Here is a 19767-nt window from a genome sequence, read left to right on the forward strand (position 1 = left end):
GCTGGTGTGTCCGATGGTTGGGAAGAGAGGGGTGTGAAGTTGACAGTACAACAGTCAGTAATGAGGTCTCATGAAATGTCAGTTGTCCAGTTGTTTGGCCTTTGCCTGAATGAGAGTTCACAGAAATAGCAAGCCCACAAGACTCTCCGAGTCAGAGAGGAAGTGTGCCAGGCTGGTGACGGCTCTGCTTGGCATGCCATGCACACCCTGGGCTCCCGAACAGCTCTATTCCAGGACTCCCCATTCAAGAGCTGGATGGGAGAAGAGAAGAGGAAGGGGTTTCCTCCTAGAGATGCCAGAGCAGACTGAGGCAAGCTGCCTTTGTGTCCTGGGGCAATGGAGACAAAGATGGCCTTCAGATGATGTGGCACGTGGCAGTGGCAGTGGTCTCAGATAAGCAGCAGGTAAAGGAGCAGAGGATGGGCAAACAGGGACAGCAGCCACCGGGGCAGAGTGACCTCTGAGGCTGAGGATGATGGTGCAGCAATTCTACTGGGTGCAGAGGAAGCAGGGGGCACTGAGATGCACAGGCATTGGAGTGAGTTAGTATTCTGCGGTATTCATGGTGGACTCTAATTACAGCCAGAGCCAAATAACTGGGGAGCTGAAATCCTCCTCTCACAGCGAAAGAGAAATCAACTAACATCGTTGTCCACAATGGGAAGTGGTCATTTTCAGGCCACATTTTAGTAATCTTATAGATTCCAACAATCAAAGATGTCACCAACATCTATGTAATAATTGGTAATCATGGTGGTTTCTCTGATGCACTTTAAGATCCTGAAATGTCTTCTCAGTCACTCAGGAGCAAATAATGTTTACAATAAAATGAGGTTAGGCATTTTTATTGTACTTAATATTTTTTGAAGATGATTGTCTGTTCTCAGTAAATGTGGTATCTCATTGATTTAGATAATTGAGTTGATCAGAAACATTGATTCCTCAATCTCTGGGTGAATAGACATTTTTCTTCTTGACCCTGCTAAAGTAGTAGCTCAATAAATTCATAATGTTAGGTATTGAGTAGGATATGCACACCGTCTCATATCCCCAGACTCAAGGTACAGATCATTTTCCTCGCTGTGCAGTTGGGGATCTCCTGGCCTTGACAGGGTCCCAAGGCCCATGAACTGCAATGCCATAGCATCCATCAGTGTAGGTAGCTGATTCAGTCAGATTGTAAACAGGTGATATTTCCTTTTATAGTCTCTCAGCACTTAGTCAAGATCCGAATACATTCAGGATATGTGGGTAGTTGACTCTACCTGCTCAACTCTTAAGTTTATCCAGCATGCAGTAAATGTTTCCTGATGTCTGCTAAGGTCACCCAGGCAGATGTCGCCTGCCTTTCTTGCATAGTATGTTGTCATTAGGGTAATAATATGGATGAGACTGCTGTCATCGTTTTGCTGCTCAAGGGAAATGAGTATCATTTTGCCTTATTTTACTAAGAGAGTCAGCTATGAATTTTGATTAAAGGCTCTATTTTACAGCTTGGTAATAAAAGTGAACAGTGTTATGGATTGATGTCTTTAGGGAATTGGCAATGTCTGATAATCTGTCAGCCTTTCAGGCTCAGATTGCTGGTAGTAAGATTAAGAGCTCTGATTGCGTGAGTGAGAAGTAGTTCCTCTTTGGGGGACATAAGAAAGGTATAAAAATGCCTCCAGTTTCTTACTGGCCTTGGGAGGAAGTCCCATGGCTTCCAGCATGAACGTGGCATTGACTGTAAGATAGGACTACAGCAGGAGCTTCTCAACTGCTATTAGATTCTTTGTGGTACACTGTATATTTAGCAGATGTTTTCAAGATAGTAAAAAATGTAACAAATGAATATAATTGTATAGCCAGAGTTACTTTTTTATGGCAACAAAACATTTTAATGTTTATATACATGTATCACAATTTCCATTGGAATTTCTACCCTTACCAGACCTTAATTTGGTTTGTTTTTTCCTTATAGTCTTACATATTTACAAGAAATACATAAAATTCAAATAAAGAAGTAAAAGGTATTACTAGAGAGAGAAACTTTTAAAAGTTTGTAGCCTTTTTTCTTTCCAACTTAGAAGATCATCCTAATTACTATATGAAGTGTGTAAGATTAAGTATTTCCACAGTTCTATTTTTAAGTAGATGCTTGAACCTTGACTTCCTATCCTTTTTGGAAACTTGGCAAATCCCACATGACCGTAGCCGTACATTTAATTTGTTGGGGTTTCTACATGTCTCCAGCTATATTCTGGGGTTTCTGGGTTATTATTTGTAGCATCTCACACAGTGGCAGTTGCCTACTCTTTTGCTTATTCACTCATGGGAATTGTTCTGGCATGCTCTCCTAGAACAATTCTCAGCTTCTGTAGTTTTAATTTTACTGGAAGTTAGCTTGTCTGATATGCTTTGCCAAGTAATTATATTTCTCCCCCATTTCAGCTGAGCTTTCAGCACAAGATCGGGATCCTTTATTGCAAGGCAGGCCAGAGCACGGAGGAAGAGATGTATAACAATGAGACGGCGGGACCAGCTTTTGAAGAATTCCTTGATCTTCTGGGCCAGAGAGTCCGACTGAAAGGATTTAGTAAATATCGAGCTCAGCTGGACAATAAGAGTAAGTTTAATGCTGATGTGTGTGCACATTTTCAGTTCTCCAGAGGCAGGCGTGCTGCATAAATCCAAGTAAGTGATCACATGCCCTCCTGTTCCCGACCCCAGAAGCAGCCTAGAAAGCTTATTTGGAATAGAGTTTAGATTTCCTCAGATGAACAAAGGAAACACATTTCTCAAGAGATATATGCTTCACGTTGTAAGCTCAAAGGGTCAATTCTTTTTCCTTTGTAACACCAGCAGAGAGATTCCCCAGTGTTTCATGAAGAATTGTTTAATATTTTCTTCTTTCTTTTACCCTAACCTCTTCGATTATACCCTTGTTTCAGTATACCAAGGACAAGCACTGCGTTTATTTCTAAGAGACAAAATATTAACACATCCATTCATGCTGTGTTATTGGGCTTATTTTGTTCATTTCTAGATTCATGATGTTAACCAGGGAGGTGGAGCAGTGGTTAAAAAGCGAGTGCATCTTCACACAATATCCCCTTATAACAGACTTGCACATGTACCCCCTGGATCTAAAATTAAAAAAAAAAAAAGCTGATGCGTCTTATTTTTCAAGGATTTTATTTGGATCCCCTTGAGTGGGGGCACCTACTAGCTGTACAGTGGCAGATTGACTGGCCAATCCAAAACATGGGCTTTATGCCCTCCTAGGATGCATGAATTTGTCTAATATCTACACATAGATATCATGTTTCTCCTGATGTCTATAAGTTCTATATATTTTATCTTTGTGCTGTTATTTAGTTGCTATGAGTATCTGAAATACCAGGCAGAGTAATTTGATGTATATTGGAAAATTCTGCTTATTATCAAACAAGTGCTTGCTCTTTGAGTGAAAAGAGATGAACAGAGAGTCTAAACTTGGAGGATCTGAAGGAGCTTCTTCACAGGACTCCTAGAAGGAATGGTGACGTGGAGGTTTTCTATGTGGGAACGTCAGGGTGTGGCCGAGCTGTGATTGGAACCGAGGTGGCCTAATGCCATGTCTTCCTGCCTTCTGTTCTCCTTAGTCGCCAAGCCCTGTCCCTAAGTCTACTCAACTTGGGACTGTCACTGATACTCCATCTGGATGAGGGTGGCGCCTATAGTCAGTTCTGTTGTTAGACCTGTTTTTGAAAGTAGCAGTTACAGGATAGTTCATAAGCCCCTGCGATGGTATAAACTCACACATGGGGCCCCTAGTTGTCCCCTGCACACGCCAGGGCTGGAGCTGGACTGTTAATATGTATAATGCCCATGCCTCAGAAATAATTCATAGTACCCAAAATATGAATATCTATATATTTTAAGAAAGACGAATGAGATCTTCTCTGATTTCCTTTTTTTTTTTTTCGAACTCCTCTTTTCTGTAAAGAACCATTCACCCCCTAGAGATGCTGATATTCTGTCCTTAAGGAGGTCCCTCCAGGAAAACCACTGCTGATGTGTGAACTATTACTGTGATTGTGTGTCATCTGTCTTCAGTGAATTGGATTGAGAAAACATTTAAAGAATTTCTGATCTGTGTCATCTGTAAAACTATAACATAGATAATCCAAGTATTTTCCTACATATAGAATTTACATTGGCTTTGCATTTTTATGACATAGGCCTTATCTTTGATACATTGCAGATGTAGTATTAAGCACCTTAGCTCAAGGAGATGAGAACATCTAGAAACTAGAGTTTGATATGTTGACTTTAATAATAAATATGTAAGTTATTTTTATGAGCAAGGCATTCTGTGAGATGCGAAGAAGTCTGATATTCTTTTAGTAGAGAGGAGATATGTAAGAATTAGGTATGGGAGAATGGTCAGATAAAAATTACGTCTTTTGAGGAACAGACACATAAAAATCTTCCTTCTAGAATTTGGGGGACTTAAGTTCTAGTTAGAACTCTGTCTGCCCATAAAATTTAGGTCAAATCTGGGCCTCAGATTCCTCACAAGGAGAGCTCAGGATGTTGTGCTAGAATATCTGGGATTTCCCTTTCAGCTCTAAAATGGGTTGTTTCTCTCTTGAACATAAAATGAAATGGGATAGGAACATAGAGGATTTGAGCCACTAAGATGCTGTGTTCACTAGAGCAGAGTACAGAATCCCAGCCATGAAAAGCCTTTATTGAGCTGGGTGCAAAGAATAATAAAACTGATAGCCTGTATCCCTTTTTGAACAGAAATATTTATAGCAAACCCCAGAACAACAAGCCTTGTTAGTGTATATTCTCCATTATCTGACTGATATTTGACATAAAAACTTCCAGAATATTTAATTTTAGAAATTCTTGTTTTAGTATGGCTTGAGATAGACAAATTATTATCACATTTTAAGAAGTAGTTCCCCCCCTCCCCACGCCCTGGCCAGTGCATCTTTCTTTCTTCCTTGCAGTTTCCTAAATCTGAAACCTAGTATCAGTCAGCATTTCTCTTTCTGAATTTGAACCACCCCGATAGCAGTGTTGTGATGGGTGTCACTGAACATACTAGCCCTTCTCATCATCCAGCCTTTGGTTTTGTCATCAGTGAGTCCATTGTTCATGGAAGGAGCATCCATCCTGCTGTGGGACTGTGCTGGCTCACATCCAGAGCCACGTTCACTGTCAAGGTTCCAAGCCAAGAGAATTAAAATGGAATGTTACTTTCTAAGAAGTCCTTTGAAAATAACAAATATGTGTTTAATGAATAGTTAAAAGGAATTTTTTTTTTTATTTTGGGACTGATTTATATATAACTTTTTAGATGAATATTCTCTGTCCATCTGTAAATTAATTTATTGGTAACTATATGTAAACACTAAGTATTCGCCTTATTCATGAAAATGCCTTTTATGAATGACTTTTCGGAGCATCTGAGATCTCTATAGGGTATTTCTTCTAGAGAGTTTTCAGATCTGTTTCTGAATTGGATATAAATATTGGAAAGAAAGGCATACTGCAGGGTTCAGAAAGAAAATATTAAGTCCATGAAGGTTGAATGTTTGCATGTTTTAAAGTAAAATTTAGATTTTAGATTAAAAAAAGATTAAGATGACTACATAGAGGTTTCCCCAACAAACACAATGGAATAAATGCTGTTAGCAACACTGTTTCTTGTTGCTTAAAAAGTAGAGAAATAAGACTATGCATAGATCAAGAATTGACAAAGAAATTGAATGCCATTTACATTTTCCTTTTTGTATATCGTTTTGTCTTCATTATCCATGTGCAAAAGTCATTCAGAAATTTACTCCAAAATTACTTCAGTATTTTATAGTCAGCAGGTTAGTTTCAATGTGTGAAACTCTCAATCTGAGATACTCTTATTGATAATACAGATAGAATTTGAATTTTCAAAGAATCATTCTCCTTTTCAAAAGATGAATAGTTTTATGATTAATAGGGGTTCAAATGTCATAGTTTTTTAACATATGTGTCACTGGATAATATACTGTAAGTGATTACATTCATTCTCCATATTCTTCATTCACGTGATGTATCACTGCACTTCCTGTTGAAAGGAGAAAAAAATTAATTACATTCAGGGAAAGACATATTCTAAATAACATTTTTTGTTTTCATTTCCATATTCAATCAATCTTATTTCATTTTTCTGGGTTCTGGAAGATCAAGTGCCCAAGAATAACTAAGAATTAACTGTAAACACACACACACACGCACACACACACATGCACACATGCATACACGGATGTGGCCAGGCCATCTGCCAGCTTGTCACACTCTTCAGATAATTGCACCCAGACCTGCACCAGCTTCTCTCCTCGACTGCTCACCTATGCACTTGGTGGCAAAAGCACTTCGCTTTCAGTGGATCACCTAAATCCACACTGTGAGGGCGAGAACAGAGAAGAAAAGCAAAGAAACTGAAGATGCAGTAGAAAGCAGTGGGGAAGGAAAGGAGCCCCTCAGTCCGCAGTCCTGGAGCGGGAGGTGGTAATAACAGTGCTTGGTGACAGCTGGATGGGCAGTGTCCAGATTCTGGTTGGGTAGAGCTTGGTGTTTTTGTTTTTTGTTTTTGCAACAATAACCTTTTAAATATTAAAGCACTAATTTTGTAGTGGCTTACCTTGCTTCTGTAATTCATCTTTGTTTTCAGCTGATTCCACGGGCACGCACTCTCTCTATACTACATACAAGGACTACGAACTCATGTTCCACGTGTCAACCCTGCTTCCCTACATGCCCAACAACAGACAACAGGTATGTCCTCCCCAGCCTGGAGCTTTTTACCTTGAGTATGGCATCTGAGGTGGGCCCACGATGATATTGATGCGTTTAGAACTTGCAAAGAATCAGTGAGGGTTTTTCTTGAATAGCATTAATCATCTTTGACTCTTTGATCATTTGGAATTATTTGGGTTTTAAAGGGCGTATTGTTGTACTTTTTTCTTGTAAAACTTAGAAATTCTTCTGCACTCAGATTTATTGCTTGCTAGGCAAAATCTTTTCTTAAGAGAAGCTTGTCTCAACTATGTTAATTACGAAAAGGCCAACCATATTGACCTGACCTCGGTTTTTGTGTATGGTGAAATAGCTTATTTATAGAGAATACTATTTGCAGTTGTTACTGGTGCTATTTTCAGCTGTTCCTCTCCTGTTCGTTTTTGTTGTTTTAAATGGATTTACTGGTCAAAATTTCTTGACCCTTTTAAAGAGAAAAAAATCAGAGTGCATCATGCTCTGAATATAGCCACTCAGTAAGAATTAAGAACCTTTGAAAACTTGAATGATGCATAAATCATTATAAAATAATTTACTTTTCGGTGTAACTGTAAAATTGGTTGAGCAATTTTTTTTTTTTGCAAAGATTACTAGAAATTATGGCCATTTTTATTTTATGCTAGAAATATTTGAAATGCTTTGTCTACTGTGAGCTTGAGAAGACTTGGAGGATCACTTGAGATAGGAAAGGACCTACGTTTGGGATAGAGGATCTATGGGATAGCTAAGGCTCCATTTCACATCTTGTTTAGAATCTTCTGGGCTCTGCCCATGTTAAGCTGAAGATTTTTTAAAGAATATTGACTGCTTGAGTTTCTGAAGATTTGTTTACAGAAAGGTTTGTGAATTACTGGGATCTTATAACTGATTCATTGACATAATTTAATTTTAGGGATTTGATTGTATTTAGATTAAATCCAGAGTTAAAGTTTGTTTTCACATTTAGGAGATAGTTCTCTGGATGTCACTTAACTGATACTCCTTTGCTCTAAATATATTAAAGTACCAAGGACTACATAGGAATTGCTCAATAGGTATTTGTCAAATGAGTGAAATTTAATTGTCACAGAGAATTTTTCCTTTTTTAAAAACACTCATAAAAGTGTATATATATTTAGTCTAGTTCTGCATTTTTTTCCGAAAGAGGAAACCAGCCAACTACCTCCCCTTCTCCCATCACTAGTTGGAAGAAGCACCTTAGCCTAAGATCCTCCACCTAGGATGAGAAAGCAGGCCCCTGGTCCCCAGTCTCTTCTCATGGTAATTGCTAGCTGGGTTTTCTTGCCATTTTCCATCTCATGCTTATCTCAATCTCTTGTCCTTTCTGAATTTTCTAGTGTTTTCTAATAATCATAGTTCTTCCTACCACCTTCAAAAAATCTATCTCTAGAGTACACATCTGTGTATTTTTAAAGATAGACTTAAAATCACTAGATCACATGTATGTATTTATGTATATTTTAACCTAAGGGATTTTAGCTCTCAAAAATTTATTTGCAATAATGCCAAACAGATTCACTGGATCTTAAGAGGCTTAATTTAGACCAGGACAGTTGTCCAGCAAATACTTGTGAATCATTCAGTAATTAAACTCTGTGGGAGTTGTTGCTCAGAAAACCGATAGGGCTTACTCAAGCCAAGAAAATCTGTCAGTACTTTAGCAGAAATAGAGCCAGTGACTTTTGACCCCCGTCATCGAGTATTCAAACCACAAAGCCCTTCCAGGTCCCTAATTACTTGAGTCACTGGACTTCAGGCTGAATTGGCCCTGGCATTTCACATGTGGCAACCTCCAGAGGTTTGAAGTCTTTACTTTTACCAGAACTCAAAACTGGCTTTCCCACCCCCTTTCGTTGAAGAGTAATCAAAATCTGTAGGCATTAGAGTTTTGTGTACCTGACTTCATTTCACTGAAACTAGCCTTGAAAAAATGTGTGCACAAAAATCAGGACAGCAAAGCAGTGAAAGTGTAGATGCAACTGGGGGGTAGAGGAGCATGTGTGTGTGTTAAACTTCCCCAACTGGAAAGTAAAAGAAAAGTCCCTGTAAGTTGAGGCTATACATTGTAAACTCGTGAAAGCTGGGATTTGTATCTGTTTTGTTCCCCGAAGTGTCCCTGTGTGCCCAGAACAGTATCCAGAACATGGTAAGAAGTCAACAAACATTTGTTGAATGATTAGTGAATGAATGATTGAACCTTTCTTAGGAGATAGAGAATTAGGCAAATTAATACATGTAAAGCACTTAAAGTAGTTCCAGGCATAGAACTAAGTTTTAGTTGTTATTCTTTTATAATTCATTAGATATCGAGCCACTCATATTTTGGATGACTTAATTTGCATTTTATTTTCCTGTATCCAGTCCTAAAGATCTATTATGAAAAACTAAGATTCTGAATGGTTGAGAAAGTGAGAGACTAAATTTATCAATTATTTCAGAAAATTATTCTTTGACATTTAATATTTTGCAATCACAGGTTGTCATCAGAATGTTCTGTTTGTGGATAAATAATGCCACTTGCAATCCTGGGACATGTATTTTCCAAATTTGTTATGAGTTGTATTGACTCCATTTCTCTCACCCTCCCCATCCATGCCCACAAATTATGTTAATACCAAAGGCAGAAATGTCTGAAATGACCAGCTGGGTTCATGAGTGCAATTTGAAGCCACAGGACTTAGCAAAGTGAACTGGCCCCTACGTGAATTATGCCTGTAACCTTGGCTTCTTACACTACAGTTTGTGACCATTTAACTGGTCCAGACTCGTCCACATCAGATTTAATTTCTTGTGTTCCTTCTTGTAATAAATCAAGCTGGATGCCGATTCCAGGATGTATTAAAAGTCTTCAGAGAATTTACCACAGTTGCAAAAGAGCTTTAATCTTTGGAATGGTCTCTGACTGTTGCGTAGAAAAACTCAATAGACCAAAAGAATGATAAGAAACCCTGCTCTTGGAGTTATCTTCTCTCTTCAAAAGTTAAGTCCTGCAAGTCTGTCTGCATCTGTCTGGCAGTCCATCCACTTTTCCCACGGCTGTCTTCCCCTATGTGCTTTCCTTCTGCCTGCCCTGAAGACAAGTCATGGTTAAGCCATCATGGGATGTCATCAATGGGAAGAACTTCACAAATTAGCTTTAAACTTCACTTTGGCAAAGAAATTCTTTCTTCAAAGTGGGCATGTAAAGTAGAGGTGCCTCAGTGCCTGGCACACAGTAACCTATTTCTTTTTTAACGTATGCGTAACATTTTAGCTGCTCTGTTGTGAAGGGGTACCTGATGCCTTATGGAGGTGTCTAATGAGTAAGACCAAGCCCCTAGGTTTCTGAGATGCTAATTAAAGGATACTGGTCTTATTCTAGTAATGGGCTTGACACCACAGAGGTAATGATGTTATATTTGAGCTAAGCCTGGAGCCCTTTTCTCCATAGTGGGTAGGCTGATTGTAAGCTCCTGCCTTAAAGAGTTTGTGTACTTCCTTATGTCCCTAATTGGTGTTACTAAGGACTCATGTGAATACTGGAACAACCTGCATCACTAAGTGCTATGAACCCTTGGGTCCTGACTATACTTGGGTTCACCTATGCATAATACTGTAGAATTTTTTGGAAGGATAAAATGCTTATTTAGTTTTCCATGAGTAGCTTTATTCCCAGACCCTAAGTAGGAGCATATACTTATACTACATCACAAAGATCGTTACCTAGAGTGAGGGTTGATATTGTCTGGTGTCAGAAAGAAGAAAGAGATATTTATATCTGCACAATCCTGTTATCATCTTTACTTTGTTATGAAGTCATTAAAAATCTGCATTCTTAGATTATTTTGTTTCTTCGTTTGCACAGTGTTCATTTCTTAACTCATTTGTACATTTACTCTTGTTATTAGTAAAATATCATGATTATGTGAAATGGTAAATCAGTGACAAATTCTTCAAACATTAATTAAATGTAATATCCTCTTCTTGCCCATTAGAAGTAAGAACAGTTCACTAACATTCACTTTTTTGCAGAAGGTAGGCAAGACTTTTCTTTCTTTTGTATTTATGTAGTAAGATGTATAAGTTGCCCTTCCTTAATTATTATTTAGAATGCTTTTCTACATTAACTTTTTCCGTAGGAAACTCTATACATCTCTTAAAAATCAAGGCATATTTCTAACCACTGGTGCAAACTCTTGAGGACAGTGTATGTGAGGGGATATGTGTGTTTATGTACATGCAGGTGTATGTATAAGTGCAAAATTAGGGCCATCTCCCTAAAGGAGGAAAAGCCAGCCCTCTGGGTGAAGGGGAAGAGCTTTCCAGGTAAGAGATTAGGAACTGCAAAGTTCCTTGGGTGAAAATCAGTTGTCCTGTAGGAGGGACAAGATGCTGTCTAGATGGTAAGGAGCAGGTGATGAGGTCAGAGAGGTAGGAAGGAATCAGTCATGTCAGAGGAGTCTCTGTCAGCCCCCTTTTTAGTAACAGGATTTAGATTCAAACCCAAGGACCAGGATTGAGAACCTGTGGTTGCTTTCTTAGAGTATGTGGATTTGCTTCTTTCTAAAGACCTTCTCTGGAGACCTGCCTTCTCCAACTTCAGGTGACCTTCCTCTTCTCTGACTCTTACGAGCTTCTGAATCATATCCTGACTGTTCTCTTTCATGTTGTACAGCCTGCTTTCCCCCAGCATTAGGTGCAAAACAGTTTGTTTCTGTCTTACTGGGTTAAAAAAATAATAATTTAACAAATGAACCCGTATACATAGAAGCCAGCAGATACTATCTCATTCAGCTTTCAGTTTTCATCCAAGTGTGCTATCTGATACTTATTTTCACTTCCTGGTTTTTTTCTTCTCAGTTTGCTTTTTGAGTTTTTTCCTCTCATTAAATTTTTTTTTTTACTGATATATCATATTGTACATATTTTGGGGTTACATGCTATATTTTGAAACCTACATACAATGTGTATTGATCACATTAGGGTAATTGGCATATCTATCACCACAAACACTTATCTTCGTGTTGAGAGCATTTCAAATATTTTTTGCAGCTATTTTGAAATACACAATAAATTGCTGTTAATGATAGTTTCCCTAGTGTACTGTCGAATAATTAGAACTTACTCGTTCTATCTTACTGTATTTTTGCACTAAGTTAAAACTGGTCTTATGAGATCCCGGTTTGTTTAAGGAACTGACACTAAACCTACGGCCGTATGTGATATTTCTGTAACATCTCTATGCTTTTGCCATGGAATTGGGTGAAGACTCACATTTTCTCTTTCCTTGTCATAACAAGAGCTTATTCCTGTTTCACAGCTGGAATCAAGTGTTAGAAATTTAGTAGAAATGACTATGTAAATCTATCTAATACAATATTTATTAACTCACTGTTGCAGTTGAAAGCACTAATAAGTTGGTTCTCTTGACATTACTGAAAATTGTAATTAGCTTTACATACCTAGAAAGAAGTTTGCCCCAGAAGATGTCATTCCTATAATTCCCTCAAACAAATGGTACCATCAGGTTTTGCCAGGCTGCGATTGTTTCTGGTTTGCCATCCCTTTTCCCAGTTTACAGACTCTGATTGTATAGAATTTCATTGACCAGTTAGAAAAAAGCATAAACTACTAAAGAAAACATTTGCCTTTAAGAAGTTTAAGAAATTACTTATTTCATGTTTGACAAAGTCCTAAAATAGAAAATGAATAATATTTCTGTTAATTTTCCAGATTATTTTCTTAATCTCTGAAACAAATTCAAGCATCCTACTAATGTATAGTGTTCATTTTTCTTATTTTATTCTCCTTCAAAGAGCTTTGATTTTACCCTTCCTAATGAATCTTCTTGTTTCCACCCCCAGTGGTTTATTTTTTTCCTACAAAGTGCATTATGTGGCCACGGCTAAATTAACTAGACTTTTGAAAACATTTTTTGGCCCATTTTACAAAGCAAAAGAATGTGTCTAGAAAGGGACGACAGTGCTTTGGCATGTTGTCAAGGTAACCAGACTTTAGCTTATGCTTTAACTTGTGCTTTAAATAGTCCTGTGATGAAGTATAGAATCAGACCCAACATTTTCCTTCAGGAGGAAAAGAAATTGGAATAACTGTCCAATTTGCTGTTGCAGTCTTAACAGCCATGAAGCACTGACTAACAAGGCCCTCCCTGCACCCTGTGTTTAATTGAGAGGGCTGGCCAACATGAAGCCACACTGGCAATCACTCAGGAGGTAGGAGGTGCTGAACTCACTGCCTGGCCTTGGCCAAAGTGAGCTCCATCTTTTGACAGTCTGAGAATTCCTGTGTTTCAAGGGCATTGAATAAAGTAGAGTGTGAACTGCTGTGTTTTGTAGTCTACAAATACATTGAACACAGTGATGGGCATATTTTTAAAAACTATTCCTGATTTTTCCTTGTCTTATTACAATACATATGAATCATGTATTTCAATTTTGGGAGAAAGGAGCAAAGAATGTCCTTGCCACATACAGTTTTCACTGATTATTTACATGCATTTGAAATGGCACATTTTAAAAATCTAGCAAACTTTTGAAAACCACATTTTAAATGAGGTGGCTCGTTGGGTCTGTATTATGATGTATTAATATATGTTTCCAAACCTTATTCAGACAGTAAGATGATTTTTGTGTGTTTATAACTTTGACCATGGGGATTTAAGTAGGAATTTTTCAGCATATGAATCAGCAATTTAACTGGCCTGTAGAAAACTCTGAAAGAATGAACATTTCATTCCCACTTTTCCAGGCCTTTTATCATGCTAAATCACAAGTCAGGGACCTGACAATGAAAACCTTTTTGTATCTGGGTTTAAAAGGCTTTAAAAGTTGAACTTAATGGTCTTTACGTGCAATATGCACTGTAGGTGCCAAATAAATTTAAGTGTGAGGTCGTGGTCTTTCATATTGCTAGTAAAAAGAGATTTACTGTCTGAGATTGTCACATTCCAGCAATGACATCACCAAGTTGTATAAGGATTGTTTTATGTATTAAAACTGAAGATCACAAACTTTGAGAGCTCAGATCTATGCCTTCACTTGCATAAGCTTACAGAGTGCCTTTATGTGGATTTATGGGCATGTGTTCATAGGAAAGAAGTGGTCACAATTTTAATGCATGATGTGATGTGTCAGTAAATGTATATTTGGATTATTTGTTTATTTCTTAAACAAATGTGTATTGGGTACCTCCTTTGCCTGGCACACCATTAGGAAACTGAAAGTCAGTATGACACTTCTGTGCCCTCATGAAGGTTATGACCTGATGCAGAAGAAGTAAACCAACCATTAGAAGACCGTGCAACAACCAGTGTAATAGAAATAGGCCTGGGAAATAGGAAGTTTCTTTCCGATGAGGTGGGATCTACAGAGACAACTGCATTGTCTGGGAGAAACCTGGAGTGAAGGGGGCATTCTTGGCAGAAGGAACATCAAAAGTAAAGGCATTGTTCAAGTGTTACTGCTCTGAGCGTCATTCCCCCTGCCAGATTTGTAATTTATAAAATTACGAACGATTGGGCTTCTGGTTATTAATCCAGTGGAATTCTGTGTTTCTGAATTACATTTTAAACGGCCAGGGTTCAGTTAATTGGTTTGTATTACTGGCCACCAAAATGACAGTGTTCTGTATTTTGTTGCAAAATGCATGTTACTGTGGGAGCACAGGCTAGAAGCTGAGGCCTGCTGGTATGATAGTGTAGGACCTTTCAGCAAACCTGTACCCTCTCTTGGACTTCATCTTCCAGAGCTTAACCTGCAACCTTTTTTAAAGCATTGTGAGCTCTGATGTGCTATTATTTTAGGGGTTTAAAAAGAGGAACTAGATAAAGACAAACAGGAGAGAGAGTACAAATTGAATTTTAAAATAAAAAAGGTAAATATTTAGGCCTTTCTTCCCATGGGTCTTTTGGATGAAGCCCATTTTGCTTTTTCTATGCCAAATTTAGGAGCACTAACTTCCAAAAAATGACTGTGCTTTTTTAAAATCACTCCTTCAAGTTGAAAGATGACCGAATTGCATATATTTATATATTTTGTTTTAAAGAAAACCTTATTTGTAACTCTTCACTTTCTTGACCACAGCTACTGAGGAAAAGGCACATAGGAAATGACATCGTGACCATCGTCTTCCAGGAGCCTGGAGCACTTCCTTTTACTCCGAAAAGCATCCGGTCTCACTTTCAGCATGTCTTTGTCATAGTCAAAGTGCATAATCCATGTACCGAAAATGTGTGTTATAGGTGAGTCAGTAATCCCTGATCTATCATTCTCCCAGGTTTATTTCAACAGGGCATCTTTTCCCAAAAATATCTTTGTTTGCCAATTATTATTTCCAACTTCGTGATTTTCTAATTACTGAGACACTTTCTGTAAGAAATAATTGCCTTCTTCCCTTTTGCCCCTTGGAAAAGGGAAATGCCTAGCACTTTAAAATGGTGGATTACACGTTTCCTCTGTTTTCTCCTAAAACTTCAGCCAGAACCAATAGTTTAATTGGTGTCCTTCTCTGAGTTGGATGAAGTGGCTGATTAAGTGCTTATCTAGGAGAAGTAAGTATTGTGGCAGTAAAACATTTCTTTCCATCAGAGATCTTGGATCTTTGCAGGACTGCTGAAACAAGGAGTTGACACTTGGGTGACTTCAAAAGGCCACGTGCATGCCTTGGAATCCCAAGAATGGCTCTGACAAGGCCTGCTTTTATGCTTAACTGCTACTCCCAGACTCTGTGTTAGGAAATAACTGCAGCCAAGTGATCATATCATGTGGGGTATCGGTAAAACAATGGGTCTTTGACCAGAGTTTGAAACCAGCTTTACCACTTATCATAGGGCTTTGTGTGACTTATTTTATTTTCCTTAGCATTTGATTCCTCATCTTAAAATTGAAGATAATGGTAATGATAGTACCTACTTCAGTATGTGGTTATGATGAATAAATAGCTTAAATTATGTAAAACACCTGTTAGAGTTCCTGGAATTCATCCAAGGTTATTTTCATTTATCATCTTAAAACAGTAGTTGCCAATTCAGCTGCCCACTGGGCCTAGTTCAGAGACATGACTATTCCTTGTAAGAAAGTGAAGACTACAGAGCTTACTGCCTAAAGGCAAAAGAGAAATTAGTCTGTATGTAAGAAGTTGCCAATTTACATCCCACCCTACAGATGCCCAAGCCATCTTAGAACAAAGTCTGAAAACCAGCAGTTCTTACCCTGAATTTTACCTCCCAGTCACCGTGTTAAATAAACATAGCCCTAGTCTATGGCTCTACTGTGCTGTGTTCCAATGCAGTACACCTGGCATCTCTGTATTTTCCTCCAGAGTCATTCTTCACACATCTGGGTTTAAGACCACTGGCCTGAATGCTCAGAACTACTTTTTAAAAGTGATATTTGAAAGAATATAGTATCTACTCTATACAAATGATAGGCTTAAAGTAGATAATATTGGGACAAACCTGGTGAGTTAGCCTTTTTTCCTAGGAGCTCATCCAGCTAATGGTAATTCTGAAGAGTAAAATGAACCTTCCTAATGGGTTGGGAAAACTGAAATATAAGGCTTTATTGTATTGTATTTGGTGTTATTTTATGGGTAGCTATCTTTAGGTCAGATCAAGTATTTTAAATTACTTGCTATCTTTATGCTTATATCATGAAAACACCACGGAGATATCTTACATGTAAACAAAGTACATCGCATTATTTTTTCTGTGATAAAAGTAGCATATGCCAATCATTCAGAGATGGAGTCATTGGTTTTTAAGAAGCCACATTGCTATTACTAAATTAACCTTTGCTGATGAGATTCAAATGTAACATCAGTTCAGGTGCCTAACATTTTTGGAAGTGCCTCATCAGCTTCGTTGATCTTGCTTAAAAGCATCGCTAGTATTTCTTAAACAATCAATAATAATCTTGAGTAATCCTGTAGTCACATGAATTCCATAACATTTTATGAAACGGTCCTTACTCTGTCTCGTGGAATAAGGTTGGCATGCCCACATTTCTAAGAACACCTTATTGGTCCGTTTCATGTGATACTCCTCTAAATATTCCAATGGAGAAATAAATGTATTAAAATAATTTCCAAGGAAATGATATAGTCCAGCTCGACAGCTTTCTTAAATTTTGCTGTATCCTAATCCAGGGTGGCAAGCTCCTGTGAAAGCTGTTTTTCTCCTGAGCTTTGTGCGGGTGTTGAGCGGCAGTGTATTCTTGCTGACGTGGACCCCCAGTACCAGCGCCAATTCATAGGCCTTACAGCTGTCAGAAGGGGCTGCGCGGTTGAGATCACCTCCTCTAATGAAAAGTGTGCAGCCTGTCGGGTGTACCTGCCTGAGCAGAAGACCACACTCCCACCCTACAGAGGGAGTCAGGCCTCCCCCATGAGCTCAGCAGAATGCTCAAGCAGTTATGCTGGGTCCACTGGAACTAGGAGAAATGAGGCAACACACCCAAAGCCTCACGAAACATCTCGCTTTTAGCCTGAAAATATTTAAAAAGCAGACATGACAAATTGCCTATTTCTTTATAAAAGACTCTTTAATTTGTAGCCAATGTTAAGCTGACTTTGAGAGATTTATGTTTTTATGTGCTTTCCAAGATAAACTCTTTACAAAATGCTCAGTAACGGAATGAGAATAGGCTTGTTAGCTAACAGTGAATTAAAAGTGCAGAGGTATCTACAGAAAATGATGACTGCCATTTTTAAGAAAATTTAGTATGTAACATCTTCTGAAAAAAATTAGGTGACAGGGTTAAATCATTTATTAAAACAACTATGATAGTAATAGTGACAGTAACAGCAACAATTCGGGTAATAAAAGCTTTACATGCATTATTTTCTATCATCGTTACAGTGGGCTTTTGGGTATGATACTACTTTACCCTCCATTTTACAGATGAGGGCAGTGAGGCACTGAGGGATTATGTCCTTAGCTCAGTCACTCAGGAGGTGGTAGAGCTGGATTCCCGTCACCTGACTCCAGTTTGCTCCTCACACCTTTCTTTATTGTCCTTTGGCCAGCAGGCTTTATTGAAACGTTTTCATGTGCATATTAAGGAATGCTTATCTTTCTATGTTTGCTTTTGCTGGAGGAGCCTTAAATATCTAAGGCCCCTAAATCATTAATAAATGCTATTGAATCATTTGGGTGAAATAAGGAGCTCTGATATAAGTTCTCATTTCCACACATTGGGAATTATCTGAATCTGACAAAAGAATATTTCTTCTGAACTTGACTCTATTTGGAAAGTTAAGGATCATATGAGCTTTTGTAATCAAGGATTTCTAATTGATTCCCATACCCAGAATATCATAATCATGGAATAGCCATGCTTACATTCTGCTGCTTTTCTTGTACAACTTTGAGATGTGCAAGAATACAGTTTATTGAACAAGAATATGGCATACATTGTAGAAAGAATCTCAAAGTAGATATTAGGGTCTATAATTGGATACAAAAAGAATTTCTCTAATACATAATGGAGTCACCATGTCTCTCTTATTCACTATGTGACACCACAGTAGAGCATATTTAGATATAAGAAATTTCCCCTGACATTGTAGCTTAAGTGCATACAAGCTGCAGTCAGAGGGTAGCATGAGATCTACAGAGTTAATGCAGAGAAGTAATGCACTAGAGTGCCAGATGACATTTGGCCGCCTCAGCATTCCATGGGTAAAATACTGCTAGAAATCTGTACTCAGTGTTGGAAGAGAGAACCAAATTTAGGAGCAGTGATACACTGGTTTATCGTACCCAATATTTGCAGGGCAGGTTGCAGTGCACAGAGAGGCCCTTTGAGCTCATTGACAGTGTAGAGAAGAGAAGCCACAGGGTGTGATTAGACTAATCACAAGTTCAAACAGGAGCTTTAGGACCACTCTCTCAGAGTTAACATGGGGGATTGTAAGGGATAAATTAATTCCCAGTCTAGAATGGCCATCCTGAGGATGGTGGTGAGGGGAAAATGGGCCACACGTGATGTAGATCCCTGGCAGCGTCAACCTCTGTGATGTTTTTAAGGACCTTCCCTTCATTTAAGGACATAAGTCAAGTTCCCACACACACATACCCTCTGGTGTAGTATATATACCACCGTAAAGCACCACCAGGTGCTATTCATGAGTTTGGTGTATCTGTCCCAAAGCAAAGCAGTCATTCCTTCCCTTTCATATTGGTGAAGGCCCCATCTAGCCAGCTGTCTGTCTTGCCGCTACAGGTAATTAACGCTGCTGAAGAGATGGCAGATTAAAGCACAAGTGAGAGAGTCTGCAATTTTTCTGAAGTCTAGCAAACCACATTTTGGAAGAGGAGTTTGCATCTGACAGAACAAATTTGGATGGAATGTTTTTATTCCTTAATTTGCTTTTTTTAGAATTTTCCACAATGATGAAAACAAAACGAAGATTGCTTCCTTTCTTTACTCCAATGTCAGCCTGGGCAGATGTGGGATTAGTACAGATTCTTGGTCTGTGGTAGCTACTCAGTAATTGGGGTGCTCTCAATGCTGCCAGTGATACCAGATCCATTCATTCACTCACTCGTCTTAATCCTTCCTTTGATAATTCATTAGTCCACTCTATAATTTGTCTTATTCAGAAAAGGATATGAGATAACTAAAGCAACTCTTTGTGATGTAGGGGAGCATTACTGGTTTTAATAGATTAAGATGCTCATTATTAACACTATGCATTTGATCTCTTCAGTCCCTGAGTTCTCTTAAAACTTTGCTCCCATAAAACCTTCATTTAGATTTTCAAAATGTGACCAAGTGAGCATTTCCTTTAAAAAAGTGACACTTAAAATTTTTGGCCTTTGTAAGTGTGATCACTCTGTCCCATGTCACTGAATCCCTTGCAGCTAACTTGGGCTAAACCCACTTTGGTCGGAAGCGTTACTGTTTTTCCCTGTGATAACCAGCCCCGCAGAGTTATAGAGTGCCAACCTGCTTA

At 38.4% G+C, this 19767-nt stretch overlaps 1 protein-coding gene across 4 annotated transcripts in view; it reads left to right on the top strand.

The window, feature by feature from the left end:
- SIPA1L2 (signal induced proliferation associated 1 like 2) overlaps positions 1-19767 on the top strand; it is a 233717-nt gene that overhangs the window by 146125 nt on the left and 67825 nt on the right. For all 4 annotated transcript variants that reach the window (XM_017874995.1, XM_017874998.1, XM_017874997.1 and 1 more), the window contains exons 6-8: positions 2434-2608; positions 6689-6792; positions 14895-15052. In XM_017874995.1, coding sequence (XP_017730484.1) covers positions 2434-2608; positions 6689-6792; positions 14895-15052 — 437 coding nt within the window. The remainder of the gene's footprint in view (positions 1-2433; positions 2609-6688; positions 6793-14894; positions 15053-19767) is intronic.

Source organism: Rhinopithecus bieti, unplaced genomic scaffold (assembly GCF_001698545.2).
Source record: "Rhinopithecus bieti isolate Rb0 unplaced genomic scaffold, ASM169854v2 scaffold_9670, whole genome shotgun sequence".
NCBI classification, from domain to species: Eukaryota; Metazoa; Chordata; class Mammalia; order Primates; family Cercopithecidae; genus Rhinopithecus; species Rhinopithecus bieti.